The 15,717-nt window shown below is 23.5% G+C and overlaps 4 protein-coding genes across 6 annotated transcripts in view; 2 read left to right on the forward strand and 2 right to left on the reverse strand.

Moving 5' to 3' along the window:
• Nucleotides 1-255: 255 nt before the first annotated feature.
• LOC727269 (zinc finger protein 271) lies at nt 256-3,422 on the reverse strand. 2 transcript variants are annotated; one of them, XM_001122979.5, is made up of 6 exons: nt 3,035-3,422; nt 1,902-2,143; nt 1,311-1,832; nt 1,140-1,244; nt 922-1,071; nt 256-847 (listed from the first exon to the last, which is right to left on the reverse strand). In XM_001122979.5, the coding sequence occupies exons 1-6, from the start codon at nt 3,042-3,044 to the stop codon at nt 461-463; spliced, it is 1,416 nt and encodes a 471-aa protein (XP_001122979.3). In that variant the 5' UTR covers nt 3,045-3,422; the 3' UTR covers nt 256-460. The 2 variants fall into 2 exon arrangements, with proteins under 2 accessions (XP_001122979.3, XP_006572131.2); XM_006572068.3 differs by lacking the exon at nt 3,035-3,422 and adding an exon at nt 2,746-3,007.
• Nucleotides 3,423-4,764: 1,342 nt separating this feature from the next.
• On the forward strand, nt 4,765-10,221 carry LOC412051 (palmitoyltransferase app). 2 transcript variants are annotated; one of them, XM_026443491.1, is made up of 11 exons: nt 4,765-4,906; nt 5,014-5,246; nt 5,405-5,709; nt 5,856-6,016; nt 6,178-6,336; nt 6,425-6,562; nt 6,659-6,813; nt 6,890-7,007; nt 7,083-7,195; nt 7,281-8,079; nt 9,916-10,221. In XM_026443491.1, exons 3-11 carry the CDS (start codon nt 5,561-5,563, stop codon nt 10,218-10,220), a joined length of 2,097 nt encoding a protein of 698 aa, XP_026299276.1. In that variant the 5' UTR covers nt 4,765-4,906; nt 5,014-5,246; nt 5,405-5,560; the 3' UTR covers nt 10,221. The 2 variants fall into 2 exon arrangements, with proteins under 2 accessions (XP_026299276.1, XP_026299275.1); XM_026443490.1 differs by having other exon boundaries at nt 7,281-7,383.
• Nucleotides 9,939-15,717, forward strand: part of LOC100577198 — a 60,468-nt gene continuing 54,689 nt past the window's right edge. Inside the window, exon 1 of the mRNA XM_026443489.1 lies at nt 9,939-10,070. The gene's annotated coding sequence lies outside the window, so the exon portion shown is untranslated. The remainder of the gene's footprint in view (nt 10,071-15,717) is intronic.
• On the reverse strand, nt 11,679-14,270 carry LOC727261 (protein odr-4 homolog). The gene is made up of 7 exons (XM_001122971.5): nt 13,976-14,270; nt 13,586-13,765; nt 13,285-13,484; nt 12,867-13,221; nt 12,520-12,733; nt 12,274-12,456; nt 11,679-12,179 (listed from the first exon to the last, which is right to left on the reverse strand). Exons 1-7 carry the CDS (start codon nt 14,069-14,071, stop codon nt 12,025-12,027), a joined length of 1,383 nt encoding a protein of 460 aa, XP_001122971.2. The 5' UTR covers nt 14,072-14,270; the 3' UTR covers nt 11,679-12,024.

Here is a 15,717-nt window from a genome sequence, read left to right on the forward strand (position 1 = left end):
AAACAAGATATTTTGGCAATAGTAATCAGCCTCTTTAGTTTTAAAGCCCTGATATTGCTTTTTTCTTTTTAATATAATAGCTTCACATTTAAAATTAAAATAATTATTTTTTTATACGCAAATTTTTATACGCTAATGAAATAATACGCATTCATGTTAATATATAATCAAATTTAATGTAAAAGGAAAATATGAAATTATCTATTTAAAATTAATGAAAGTGTTAATACTTATTCATTTTCAAAGAAGATACCACACACATCGATACTATCGGTAATTATTTGGACCAATTTGATAATTTGATAATTGCTTATGCGAGATTATCAGTGCATATATTGTTCTTCAGTCTATAAATATAATTTTAAAAAGTGTGAGATGTTATGTGGCATTTGCTCTGTAAATGAAGTATTAAAGTATTAACAAAAAAAAAACATGTACAATTAAAAAATTATGTAAAGGCTTAAGCATTCGTGTTGCCATTACTCCCATATAAACTGGGATGTACATATTTGTCATGCAATGTCCTTAAATGCCTTAATAAATTACTTTTTACGTTAAAGCCTTTTTTACAATAGGAACAAAGAAAAGGCTTTTCCCCTGTATGCGTTCTTTGATGAATTACCATCGACGCATGGCTTGGAAATTCTTTTTGACAAATGTTGCACAATTTTTGATGACTATGAACTCTTTTTGGTTTAGGAGGTGCTGAGTTATTCATTAGAGCTAATTGCTCTTCTGTATGTTCGGTTTGTATATGACGTACCCATTCTTGAGGTGTTGAATACATATTACCACAAAGATCACATTTTAAAGGTGGAAAATCTTTGCTATCGTCATCTACATCACCCTAAAAAATACATACACAATAATAATTTTTAATTTAATATATAAAATATTAATTAATATTTTATTTATTCTTACCTTCCTCTTTTTTCTTCGATTTTCGGTCATATCAGCATGTGTAAATTCAATATGTCTTACCCAATCTGATGGTCGATTAAATGTTTGACTGCACATATCGCATGTTAACGGGCTATATTCTTCTTCTTCATCTGCACTATGTACGATTTCCTGTAATGAATTGTAATACACATTTTTTGTTAAAAAAAACTTTTAAAATAAATTAAAATATTATATACCGGTTTTATATCAATCTCGTGATCTATCGTTAATGATTCTGATGGATCAATAGTTTCTTCCCAAATTGGTTCATCTTTTACTAAAAGTTCTAAATTCAATTCAGTCTAAAACACATAAAATAAAAATATTTTATTATATTTGATAAAATATACTATATAAGATCATCTTACATTTTCGCCATCTTCACTTTTAGATTTATTAGATTCTACATCACTATTGGTTGTTTTCCTTTTTTTACCATTGTTTTCCACATTTTCCTTGTTCTTATTTTGTTCATTATTTTTATTTTCCTCCAAAACTTTCTTAGATTCTGGTTCGCTAGTTTTCTCTTCAACTTTTTCAATACTCTTTCTTTCTGATATAGGTTTCTGAGGTTGAATATTATTTTGTATTGGTGTATTCTGTTGTGTATTTTCAACAATTTTTTCCGCGCTCGGTTGAACTAATTTGATTTTTTGAATTTGACCAGTTAAAGGTGGCTGCTCCCGTTTTTCTCTATCCATTTTCTGGTTATTCGATTGTATATTTTCTTTTTTACTTCCAGTATTAGATCTCCATAAACCACGTACACGTAATATATCGCCTGCTTTTAATACACCTTCTAATTGATCATTTGTTACTGTAGCTTCACCACTGTACATATATTGAATCAGTATTTTTAATGTACGATAACCAATTTCTGTTGGTAATACCTGCAATAATGAATAGAATATTGTCTTGTGTATTTTTTCATCAACAAAAGCCAATAAAAATATACAAACCACAATTATTGGAGCGTTTGTGTTTGCACCGAAATGACATGTTTGAAAAATATGACTAAGATACGAAGAGCAAGCGGCAAGGACAAATCGATGAGCCGCCACGTGCCGGCCACAGGATGTTGCTAACAAGACATCTGCGAAGGATTCTGAATGGAGTAATGTCGCAACAGAGCTGTGCAGATGAGCACCATAGCTGTGCCATTTAAGTTGATAATTCTCTGAAGCAGCGATGGCCATTTTTTCTGTATCGTTGACAAACAGAGAAAAAAAGGCGTTTCGTTATAATCTTTCTTGGAGATATCTAATACATATTCTTATTGTATTTATTAAGCCTGTTGCGTCGCTGTGTTTCGTTTACATTTGTATGATTTTGTATCATGTTTTAATAAAGATTTTATAAGATGATGTATAATAAAATATATAATTATTTAAAAATGCAGAAAAATAAAGATCTATTTTATCTAGATTATATAATTGTGATATATTGAAATATAATATATAAAAATTCATGTAAATATATAATATATTATTGTTTTCATTGTTTAAATAAAAAAATAATTGACATTTCACATTTAACATTAAATGTATTATAAATGAATATTAGACCAATTCACAATAATCTTCGAAAATATATGAATTTTATATGAATTTTTTCTTTCGATTAAACTGAGATTGTGGCGTCGAATGTTTTTTAATGTATCTGTTTTCGTTTCCAAAATCACAAAACAAAAACATCACTCAAAATCCTTTTGATTAGTTATGAATGTAGCTTGGTTTGTTTGATTTTGATATAATATTAAACGAATTTAAAAGAAACATCGATAGTAATAAAATAATTACGCACTCTCTTTGGCACCCCACATTCACACCCTATCTGAATTCTCATTAAAGTTCGTTCAACGATCGTGCACGTTGTACACAATGTTTTAAAAAAAAATAATCTTCATACATGAAACGTCATTGACGCACTTCAAAATTAACGATCTTAGATCATTTCGGTAATGAAGATCATTGGTTATTTAGTGTGCCAATGATTGCATGATATTGCCGCTTGTCGCACGAACGTCGAACCACTGAGAACAAAAATCTGTAAAGCGTTTTACAGCGCGTCATTATACTGTCAACGTGGTTACCTGACGACATCGGCCAGAACTTCGTTACGCGTCACTTGGCTTCACTTCTCTCGCTCGTTTCTTATTTTAATTGTAAACGATAATCCTCAAGATTTGCGGCACCACAGAGTGTGTCTCGCACGCGTCGTTAGTGTTTTGAAAGGCGCTTCGCGCGGATACGGGACACGGGGCAGATATGAGCATCGAACCGCCGCGTAGGGGCCTAAAAATCGATATTTCGGTCTTTGCTCCATCCTCTCCGGCGGTGCAGCCGTGCTCGCTTTCGCGGCTAGGTAGGGTGCCCCCCTGTTCATCATCGATTTTCCCGGCTACCAATCGCACGCATCCATTTATCGCATCGATCGCCCGAGCTGATTTCAGCGTTTGCGTCCGTCCGTCCATCCGCCCGCTCCACGATTCATACCCGTGCACCCCGCCGCACCCAACCCCTTTCCCCACACCCTTCTCTATATTCTATATTCTGTTCAACCTCCCACCCCGAAACCATCTCGCTAGCTACTACCTTAAGCCATATAGACGCGACTAAACGCGACCCTTCATGATCCTTTTCGTCAGTGACGCCGGACACCACGATGTCTTTTAACTTGCTTCATCCACGACACCCCAATGTTGATTCTATTGCCTGTTGATATCCCCTTCTTCACGTCGATCAGTTTTATATTTGATTACATATGTTTGAAGATCATACACTGACCATGTTGAAGATCAAAAAAGTTTCTTGCCCTTATCAATATATATATATATATATATATATATATATATATATATATATATATTCAAATATCAATTTTTTTTAAAATCATTTTAATGATTTTACGATGAAATGATAAAACTCAATGATTCAATCAAAGTATAGAATAAGACAACGCATATAGCTTGCTAGAATTAGTTGAATAAAGTAACTTAAAAGTATATTTTCATTCATTTAAAGAAATTTTCTTTTTCTATAAAAAAAAGTTAAATTCAAATTAAATATTGGTTTGAAAATAATAATAAAAGAGAAATATATATTATTAATTAGAACGCGCTTACCTATTATGTATTATATTATTATATTGTTATGTTTTTATTGTTTTAAAATATAAATTATTATTTAATATAAATATAATATAAATATTATTCAAATTCAATACTTGACTTAAATCTTTTAAATAGTTTTAACTTAGAATGTTTGATCTATAGATCTATGAGACAATATTACAGGGTTAGTTTGTATGTGCAGTAAAATTTTAGGATCGCCGCTGTTCTGTTCCTAAACATATCTGAAGATGGCGTTTACAGTGGGATTCTTCGATTTTCAAGATTTCATTTGAATGTGTGCATGTGCATGTGACGATATACTGCATTGCGTCGACGACCTATTTTACAATAGAAATTATAAGCATACTCTTTTATCATAAAATAATCAATTTCATGATTCAAAATGAATTATATTTTTCTATATAATTAATAATTTGTATGGTTATTGTTTCTTTATTATATATATTTTCATTAAAAGTTTATATTATTAAGAAATTAATAATTTGTTTTACATTATTTTTTAAAAATTTTAATTTTTTGCATAATTCTTATTAATAATATATAAAGAATTTGAAAATATGATGTGATTTTTATATATTTTTGTATATTCAAAATCACAATTTTTTTTATTATCGATTTTAAATATAAAAGTTGCTTGAAATCGAAATCGGTTTTGTGTTAGGTCACATGACAATAAGATCACGTGGTGCTTTTGCATACTCCGTTAGAGGGAAGCACATATAAATCTTGAGCAAACATGACGGCTAACAATTTCTTCGTAAATACATATCTTATTGTCATTGAAGTAAAATTGATTAACTAAAACAATGCAACGGTTTTTTAAAACGTAATGTACGTCGCGAATTTAAAATTTATATCAAGAGTATATAAGTGTTGTTTTTATGTCACATAAAAGTGACCTAGTTTATAAATGAATTTTCGCTTTTGATTTTCTTTAGTTATGACCCTGAGTGTTCTTGAAGTCGGTGGCCTCTGTAAGACAGTAGCGATGCTGTCTCGAAAGTGAGTTCATAACTGTTATAGAATATGGAAAAAATAAATGATTCCATTTAATATTCTTAAAATATGGATTTTATGAAATATGAGCATTGTCATGTTTTCAATAAACGAAACAACTAGGTTACGTTGTCAAGAAGAACGCAGTTCTATACTAAATAATATTAAGTTTATGGTAGGTTGATTTTTTATTTATATTATATTTATTTATATTTTTATTTATATATAAAGTAAAATTGTATGAAAATGCAAATAATAAATATTTTAAATCTAAATATTTGTAAAAAATTACAAAAATTAAAAAATAAATATGAATTTACAAATATGTTGCAGTTGATTAAAAAAAAAGCAGTAAGCCAAGATGAACTATGATTGTTCGAACTTTTATGTAGTAACATTAAATAATCATTGCATAATTCTAACAGATTATTTTTTATACATATTTATGCATATGTATAGTGTATAAAGTAATCTGTTTATATTTACAAAATGCCTCACATAACACGAAAATGGGAACTTTTCCCAGGCAGAAATCGATTTTGTTGTGATGGTAGAGTAATGATGGCACCACAAACTGGAGTTTTTTATGTGACTGTGTGTCTCATTGCTGGAACAAGTGGATTATTTTTTGCTTTTGAGTAAGATTATATTTTTTAAAATAGGAATTGTATACATATGTGTATATGTATACAATATATATATATATATATATATATATATATATATATATATATATATATGATATAAAAAGATTTAATTTAATAATTTTATATATATTTTTCAGTTGTCCATTTTTAGCAGTTCATATAACACCTGCTATTCCAGTTATTGGTGGTTTATTATTTATTTTTGTAATGTCTGCTTTGTTCAGAACAAGTTTTAGTGATCCTGGTGTTATTCCAAGAGCAACTCTTGATGAAGCTGCCTATATTGAAAAACAGATTGGTATATAAATATATATTTCTTAAAAATAAATATGTAAATAAATAATTTTATAATTAATTATGTTTGTATTTATACTATAAAAATTCTACTTTTTTTTATATAATCTATGTAATTTAGTGTAGTTTATAATTAAAAACTTTATTTTTTTATATGTTGTAAAGAGGTACCAAACAATGGTAATTCTAAAATGTATAGACCTCCACCTCGAACAAAAGAGGTATTAGTCAAAGGACAACCAGTAAAATTAAAATATTGTTTTACTTGTAAAATATTTAGACCACCAAGAGCTTCACATTGTAGCCTATGTGACAACTGTGTAGGTATGTATAATTTTTTAATCAGTTTAAATTATTTTGTTATTTAAAATTATTTTTATGGAAATTTAGAAGTATATAATTATCTTTTTAGAGAGATTTGATCATCATTGTCCATGGGTGGGAAATTGTGTTGGTAGGAGGAATTACAGATATTTTTATGCCTTTATTGTCTCTTTGGCATTTCTTTGTGTTTTCATATTTGCATGTGCTGTTACACATTTAATAATGCGTAAGTATATTAGTTAAAAAAATATAAAATATTAGAATAAGAAAAAGATATAAAAATTAAATTAGATATTTTTTATTTTCATGTATTTAATTCTAGTCACAAAAGATGATAGACCATTTTTAGAAGCAGTGAGAATATCTCCTGGAAGTGTTGTTGTAGCAGTTATATGTTTTTTTTCTGTTTGGAGTATTCTTGGTCTTGCTGGTTTTCATACATATTTAACTACTAGTAATCAGACAACTAATGAAGATGTAAATAAATTTTATTAATTTTTTATGTATGTGAAATTATTAAATAATCTTAAAATAATTTGAATCATTTTTATAGATTAAGGGGTCATTTTCTATTAAAACAGGGCAAGAAAATTTCAATTTATATAGTCAAGGAAATATATGTGGAAACTGTTTCTATGTATTGTGTGGACCAGCGCCACCTAGTTTAATTGGTAATTTATTTTTATATTCTTAATATTTTTATTTTATTTCTTGTAAAAATTATTTGATTATATTTAATTTTATAGATCGAAGAGGTATTGTAACTCCAGAATATCGTGCAGAACAAGAAAGAGTTGGTGGTGACAATGTAATTACTAATAATAAAACTTATGGTACTGTAAAAATTATACAACCACAGGTATTTAAATATTTATTAGTATTATTAGTTCTTGTATTTTATTTATATCATTATTTATATATTATTTTTTTTTATATTATTACAGTCTAATGGTACAACTGTTCAAATAAATCCTAGTCCAGATCTCACAGGTTCTATGAACAATCTTGTTTCTGATCAACATTCGTCACAAATTGAATCAATAAATGGTGAGTTAAATCTTTTGAGGCACACTATTCATTACCCAGAGGATCTTTCGAAATATTCACGAGAGTACATTGATGATACTTATGTTCCGGCATATCCCCGACAATATTGTTTTCAGGATTCCATAAAACATGTAAAGTATGATACAGAAATAGAAAATCCAGATTTTCAAAGATATCCATGTAGGTGTGAAGAGAATTTACATAAATATTCTCATAAATGTAGGGAAGAATATCATAGATGTTCGGATAATAATTTAATATATGATCAATGTGTTAGTGACCAAAAATATGATATTGATCTTCAGAAATATCCGCAAAGATATTCTGAAGATTCTGTACGATATAAAATTAATGATAAAAGTATTTACACTGATCTCCAAAAATTTCCACAATGTTACTCTGAAGATCCACTACGAATATCTCAATCTCATACTCTTAAATATAATAATTTGAGGTGCACTGTTCATGGTTTAAAATATCCAATATCAAAAAATCTTTTGCCAACTGTTGTAATGTCACGAATATTAGGAGCAGGAGGAATGCCAATTATTGGTCAAAATGCAATAGGACTAGCAGTTAATAGATTTGGTTCAGAACCTTTAACTAATGCTTTTTTTTATACAGAAAACTCTTTATGTCCAAATGATAGTACTGAAGAAGATCTTTTAAATCGAAGATATATCATGAATTCAATAAGCGATAATGATGATATTTAATGTTTTTTTTAATAATTGTCCTCTTTTTAAATTAATATTAAATTTTACTTATTGAAAAAGAAAAAAATTTAAATGGCTATAATTGTTAGGAAATAATTTTAATGTTAAAATTATAAAATATAATAAAATATAAAATATATAAATTTTATTATTATTAACATAAAATAAATAAAATTTTATTATGTATATAAATATTATTAGCAAAGATAATAATATTAAAAAATATTAAATATTAACAAAAGTAATTATTAATCATATGATTGTTTATATTTTCTTATTATAACTTATATATTAGATTTTTATGGATAAAAATTCAAGTTGAATTTGATTATTATTAATATTGTTATTAAGATTTATTTATTTTTTAACAGTTTATTTGATATTGAATATATATATATAGATTTTTTTTTTAAAGAAGAAGGGAGAAATTAGTATTTTTGTTATAATATTATATATTTTGATTGAGAAAAAAACTAAAATATTAATTTCATTACAATTTTTTAATATTTTATAAAAAATACACGAATAATTATTTATTTTTTACATTATGTAATGAAAATAAATGAAACGTAATTATTTTAGAATATTAATCTTAAAGCAACAAAAATTAATCTAAATATAAATTTGAATTATCAAATATAAAATAAATTTAAATTTTTCCTTATTTTATTTAACTATATTTTTATATGATTCAATAAATTATATTTATTTGTTGTTTAAAAATTACGTCCTGTATCGAGGGCTCAGAGCATACAATTTGGTAAGTTAATTTTCCTTTATTCCATTCATCATTGTGTGTATGTTTAATATGAATGAATATATTTAGATATTTATTAATAGCCGTTAATAAACACTTTAAACACAATACATCCCATATTTTTAAAAACTAATTTCAAAATCTTATATCAATTTAAGGGTTTATGGATTTGTGACTAATTAATTTTTTCTTATTTTTGGTACTGGGATTGTGAAAATATGATATGTAAATAAATATATGTATAGTTATATATGTATATATAAATAAGTGGATAATTTCATGTATAAAAGATATATTATAAATTTATGCATATGTATAATAATATGTATAATATGTATAATATCAAAATTTTTTTACATTACATAACACATGATCATATAAGTTATCTATTATAATTTTTGGTTTTAATCAAACATATATAAATTAATACATATATTCGTGAAGGATTGATTCTAATATCTAAAACAAACACTATATATCTAAAACACAAGAATTGATATACAAAAATATCGATTGAGATTTATTTAATAAATTACAAGCAATTGAAATTAGATGAAACATGATAGAAATAGATAATTTTTAATCTTTAACACATTGTTATTTCATTCTGTTTCTATTTTGTTCATTTAATGCAAACTTAAATTATTTATAATTTAAGAAATAAATCTTAATGATATTTTTATATATCAATTTTTATATTTATATTATAGCTTCTGGAATTGATTTTTTAAAAGTGTCCCATGAATATTAACATTTTGTATACACATAGAAAACACATCTTACTGCTTGGGATATTTTCATTATTGCAATTTAGTTTTGGTTTATTTTTTTTATTATGCAATAAAATTTCACAATTAGTAGTGCACTTTTGCAATGAGTTGCATTATTCAATTTTTATTGCTAATAAGCGTTTGTAACGGCTTTTTATTAGACTTTAATAGCAATTATATCTGAAACTCTTATATTTAAAACTATATATGAAATGTATATACATATATATATATATATATTTAGATTATTTTATACAATTCATTATTTATATTGGATATTTGTTTTTAGGTAGTACTACAAACAGCGTGAGTCAACTTGTTACCAATGAAGTACCATTAGCATCACTTAATATAGCTCCAATTGATATCGATGAAATTGCTCCGCTACCTTCCCGTCAGAGTATTGTCGTTTCATCTACATTGGATACATCTTCTATACCTTCGGTAACTGTAACAACACCTTTATCTGCATCTAGACTTAGATTATTACAAGATACTACCATGATAGAGTCTGCTTTAGACTTAGATTCATTGGAAGATGCAAGTGTTGGTAGAGGCAGTCAAGCAGGACTTATAAAAATGGGAGCAGTATAACTAATATATTTTATCTAGATTTAGATTTTATCTAGTTAGATTATAGATTAAGTTTTTATCTAATTATTTAAAATTTTTTAAAAATCATTAATGCTTAAAGAATAGTGCAGGTTTATTTTTTTCTATTATATTCATATAATTCTTTTTTAAAACTTATTATTATATAATATATCATAAAACTTATGAATAAAAAAATTAAATTGTTTGGTTTATAATAAATTTACCTAAATTTTAATTTATTTAATAAAAAATTAATAAAGAATAGTAATGTAAAATGTTTTTCTTATCTGCACTATTCATTTATGATAATGATAAACAATATAACATTGTTAATTCCATTCCAACTATTTACATTTTTCTTTTATATAATATTTTTATTATAAAAAATTAGTAAATGAAAATATTCTTTATATTTTATATATAGTAGTTGTATAAACAAAAATTATAAAATTATGGTGATTTAACATAAATTATGATACTCTTAATATTATATATAAACAAAAGATATCTGAGTTAAGAAAAAATGCACCACTTAATCAACTTAATATGAATTTATATCTATTTTTTTGAATAACTTTATAACTCATAAACTGTAATCTTATTTTTGTCATGCAATGTACTGGACTAAAACATTTAAATTCTAATTGAATTAATGTATCTATACTTAAAACTCTTTAATAAAAATTAGTTATTAAAAATCAAGTAGAGAAAAGGAATATGTAGATAACTTATTGAGCAAATTATATTACTAGAAAATGTGTAAATGCTTTAGAATTAAACATTAAAAATATAATAATTTTTAAAAATTAGAAAAACTATAAGTTTTAAAGATTAAAGTTTTTAATTATATTAATAATCAGTTATTAATATAAGTATTATAATTGAAAATATTAAGTATTATAATTTTAATTTTTCACATTAAAGTGAAGTATTATTTTTTTTATTCAATTTGCTATGTACAGTGTAAAGAAAATTTTGTAAATACAGAAATTTTCATAAATGTTAGTATAGTTTTGCAAGCATTCAAACAATTTATTATATATCAATGAATTGTATTAAACATTTTAAAAATAGAAATATCACTGCCTAATTTTTAAATATATAATTTGCATTGACATTGCATGTCATTATTTAATTTGTAATCAAAAATATTATTGTCAATGTTTTTAAATTGGATATTATTTATATGATGAATTGCAAACATTTATCAGTTATTTTATTATATAAAAATTGATATTACATTGATGTTAAAACTATTTTTTTTTGTATATATTATATGTATAATACTGTATGTATATATTGTGTAGATGTTATTATAAGATAATATTGTAAGTGAAAGATATATTGAGATGTGTTGTATAATATAAAATCCTTTAAAATTTTTAAATATCAAATGATGATGCATGTAATAATTAGAACTTTGGGAAATGCAGAAATTAAGTACTATTTATTAAAAGATTTTTATTCAATTATTTGTTTTATTTCAAATGTATAATTTTACAAAAATATTTATGACATAAAATATTAGGATAAAATTATTGATACATATAATTTGTTTTTGGATATATTCAATGTATACATAATTTATATTATATAGATTAGTAATTTAATACTTTTACATGATAATTTACAGATAATGCGATTTGTCTCTGTACACGTAAATATATCATTACCATGTCAAAGCAGTTTTTATTTGCTAATGTTTTCTTTTATGCACCCAACATCATAATGATTCAAATAAATATATTTATCTTTAATATTATAATAAAATATAAATTCTTATATAAATTTATTTTTGATTATATTAATAAAATTTATGTATTATAATAGCAAAAATTATAATTAAAAGTGCAATACTAAAACTTGTAATATATATCTTTATTTGATTTCCAGATGAATCTATACCAAGATCAACAGTTTTTACATCAATTTTATTTTGAAAATAAAATTCTGCGGGATCTATTTGAAAAATGTATACATATTATATATATGTATATATATATATATATATTATATATATTATATGTAATATATTTAAATATTTAATATTTACCAGCTTCAAGTTCAATATCTTTTTGAACGGTACTTTCATGAACTTCTAAGTCTAAAAGTTCTTGCAATGATAAAAGAGCTTCTTGAGCTCCTTCACCAGGAAATAGATAATCCGATAAGGTAATTTTACTTTCAGGCAATGCTATTAATACTCTTCTTGGAGGTTCATGTAATGTTATATTTTCTGAAAAAAAATAATGAAATGAGTTTTTCATAAATTTTTAATAATTACTTATATATTAAATACCTTCCGGAGATCCATTTTCTTCTTCAATTAAACTATCCCAATGCATTTCTAATCTACTTGCTAATGATCTTATTATGTCTTGTTTTATCGCTGTATTAGCTTCTTCAACAATTGCTTTTTGATGAACAAAAGTTCTACTTACTAATTGACCAATCAAACGTATAGAAGCAGAACATGGCGTTACCTTCACATCAGAATTAATATTCTCTTCTTGCTAATAATTCATAAGATGATTAATATTTTAATTAAATTATTAATATGTTAAATATTTTTTTTATTTAAAAATTATTTTTAAAGTAATATAAAAATTAGAATAAATTTTTTTATAAGAAAAAAAAAATACTCACACATGGAATATATAAGTTAATTTGAATAGATTGGTCATTATTATTTTTTTCATTACTTTTACAATTTTTTTCATCTTTTTTGTTTTTGCTAATTACTTCTAATGTATCATGTGGGGACCAAACTTCTCCTTCAATAACAATAAGAGAAGTTTCAACAATATCTGATACAGTTTTTAAAATATCTTGCAATTGTTTTTTAAGAGTTTCTGGATCTTTATTAGCAGCAATAAGAAATAAGCGGTCAAAATTTATAAATGCTTCAAGTTGGTGCCACTTAGTAGCTCTAGTTTGAAATTTCCAATCTACTGATTTAAATATTCCATTTTTATTTATTTCTATAGATTTACAAGTGTATCTAAAATAATAAAAAATTAAAATATAGTAAAATTTACTTATTAAAAATTATAATTTTTTATACTTTTGTGTAATGCTATTTAAATTTAAGATAAGATGTTCTTCATTATTATCCCCACATAAGTATTTATTGTATAATAAATTTTTATGCATTGTTGTAAGAATAGATTTAAATTTTTGTATATTATTATCATTTATACTGTCCTCTGGACCAATAATAAATGTGCCAAGAACACGCATTCCACCAGGTAACATTCTAGTCACCTATAAATAATGGTATTTAAAATTTTTTAATTTTCATAAAATTTAAAATTTTAATTATATCTAATTAATAATAAAATTATTTAAAATAAAATAAAATATACATGTTTTGCATGATCTGCAACCCAACTCTCAGGTATATCTTTTACTGATTTGATGTGGTTTTCAATAGTATTTTGTTCAGATTTTATTGTAGTATTAAGCAATATTTCTTCTACAATATTTTTACCAATAGGTGGTGGTGTTTTTGCTAAATGTACAATATAATCTTTTTGACCAGTACTCTGTAATATTAATTATAATTTAAGTTAGATAAAATGTATTAAAAATTTAAATTGGATTATTATTTAAACTTTTATCTAACATATCAATTTTAAAAAGAATATAAATAAAATAAAATAACCTAAAAAAATAAAAATTATGTTATTAAATATGTTATTAAAATGAATGAAAACGGGAAAGATGACATAAATTGAAACATACAAAAATCGAACCTGTCCCACAATTAGTCCTATTGTGTATTCATCTGGCCTTATTAAAGATATTAAATAATTGTGAAGACGTTCCTCTGCGTATACAGTTCGTCCCATTATTTTTGATACTTTTGTAAATATGTAAAATTAATAACACTTCTTTACCGTTATTGTATTATTACAGATAAATTATAAGAATAGATTAATCATATAATATGCAATGTATTTTTATATTTCTGACCCAAATTCTCGAGCTCTAGATTTCCATTACTATTTTTATGTCACTCGCATCATTACCAACAGAATGCAGAATTTGATTGTAGTATTGATTTTAGTAAGAATTATATAGTAATGAATCGATGATCGATATTTTAAAATATCGATATCGATATAATAAAAATCTTACAATAATAAAAATGAAATAATCCATGTAATTGAAATAATTTAAAATTTTGACGAAATAATAAAAAAAAAATTAAATTCACATTAATAAAATTCCTTAAATTTTTTTAACAATAATTATTAGATTAATTAATAATAATTATATAATAATTATATATTTAATATATAATATAATAATATATTTTTAATATATTTTAATTTTTAATTTTTATATTTTTTAAGATTAATTAACTATTTTTTCATTAATTATTATAATCAAAAAAATTTAATTAATATTAATTTTAAAATTCATTCAAAATTAATTTCTAATTAATTTTAAAGAAAAAATAGAAATTAAAAATTCATTAATTTTCTTTTTTAACTAACAATTAATTTTTTTTAAATTTTTATTTTTAATTTTTAAATTCTTTAAAATATATAATAAATATATAATAAAATATATAATTCTTTATAATATATATAATCTATTATAATATATTTATATTATATTATAATATATTTATTATATATATTATTATATATATTATTTTATTATATATAATATATTTATTAAATATATTTATATTATAATATATTTTAAAGAAAAATAAGAAATTAAAAATTATATGTTTTTTTTTCTGGTTTAATCCATCCAATTGTATCCCTGATTTAGTTTGCGATTTTTAACTTATATTTTTAAGCTTCAAGAAGTTTAATTTTTTTTTAATTTAAAAATTGTGTTCAAAGAATATATTTATTTTTTTTTTTTAAATCATTCTCAATTTTTTATATTCTTTCATGATTATTTCTTATATTTAATATATTAATTTATTTTTTTGTATCATGATTTAAATCTGAATATAAAAAAGAAATAGCATTCTTTTTTAATCTTTCAGAAAGACTAATTGTTTTTCAGGAAATATCTATTATAAATAAATTAATACAATAATTTGATATTTTCACTCAATCATTTACTCCGCAATTTATATCCATATTATAAATATATATTCATAAATAATAATTGATATTATAAATCTGTCATTATTATATTAATTAGAAATTAATAAAAAATTTAATCTTTTGAATTAGTTAATTAGAAGAATTGCAGTTGTAATAAAAACATTTTTTATAATATTCTTTTTTCTTCTTTTGATTTTATTATATCAAATATTGATAATTTTATATTAAATATTGACAATTAACAATTAACTTTTAATTGAAATAAAAATATAAAAAAAAATTAATCTTTTTTTAATTTATATTTTAATTTAATTATAATTTAATTTTTATAAAGTAGAAAAAAAACATTCTTAGATGATTATTCAGATGATAAAAATAATAATGTACAGATTCAATTGTTTTATTTTAATATTTATATTAAT

The sequence above is a fragment of the Apis mellifera genome, linkage group LG10 (genome assembly GCF_003254395.2).
Source record: "Apis mellifera strain DH4 linkage group LG10, Amel_HAv3.1, whole genome shotgun sequence".
NCBI lineage: Eukaryota > Metazoa > Arthropoda > Insecta > Hymenoptera > Apidae > Apis > Apis mellifera.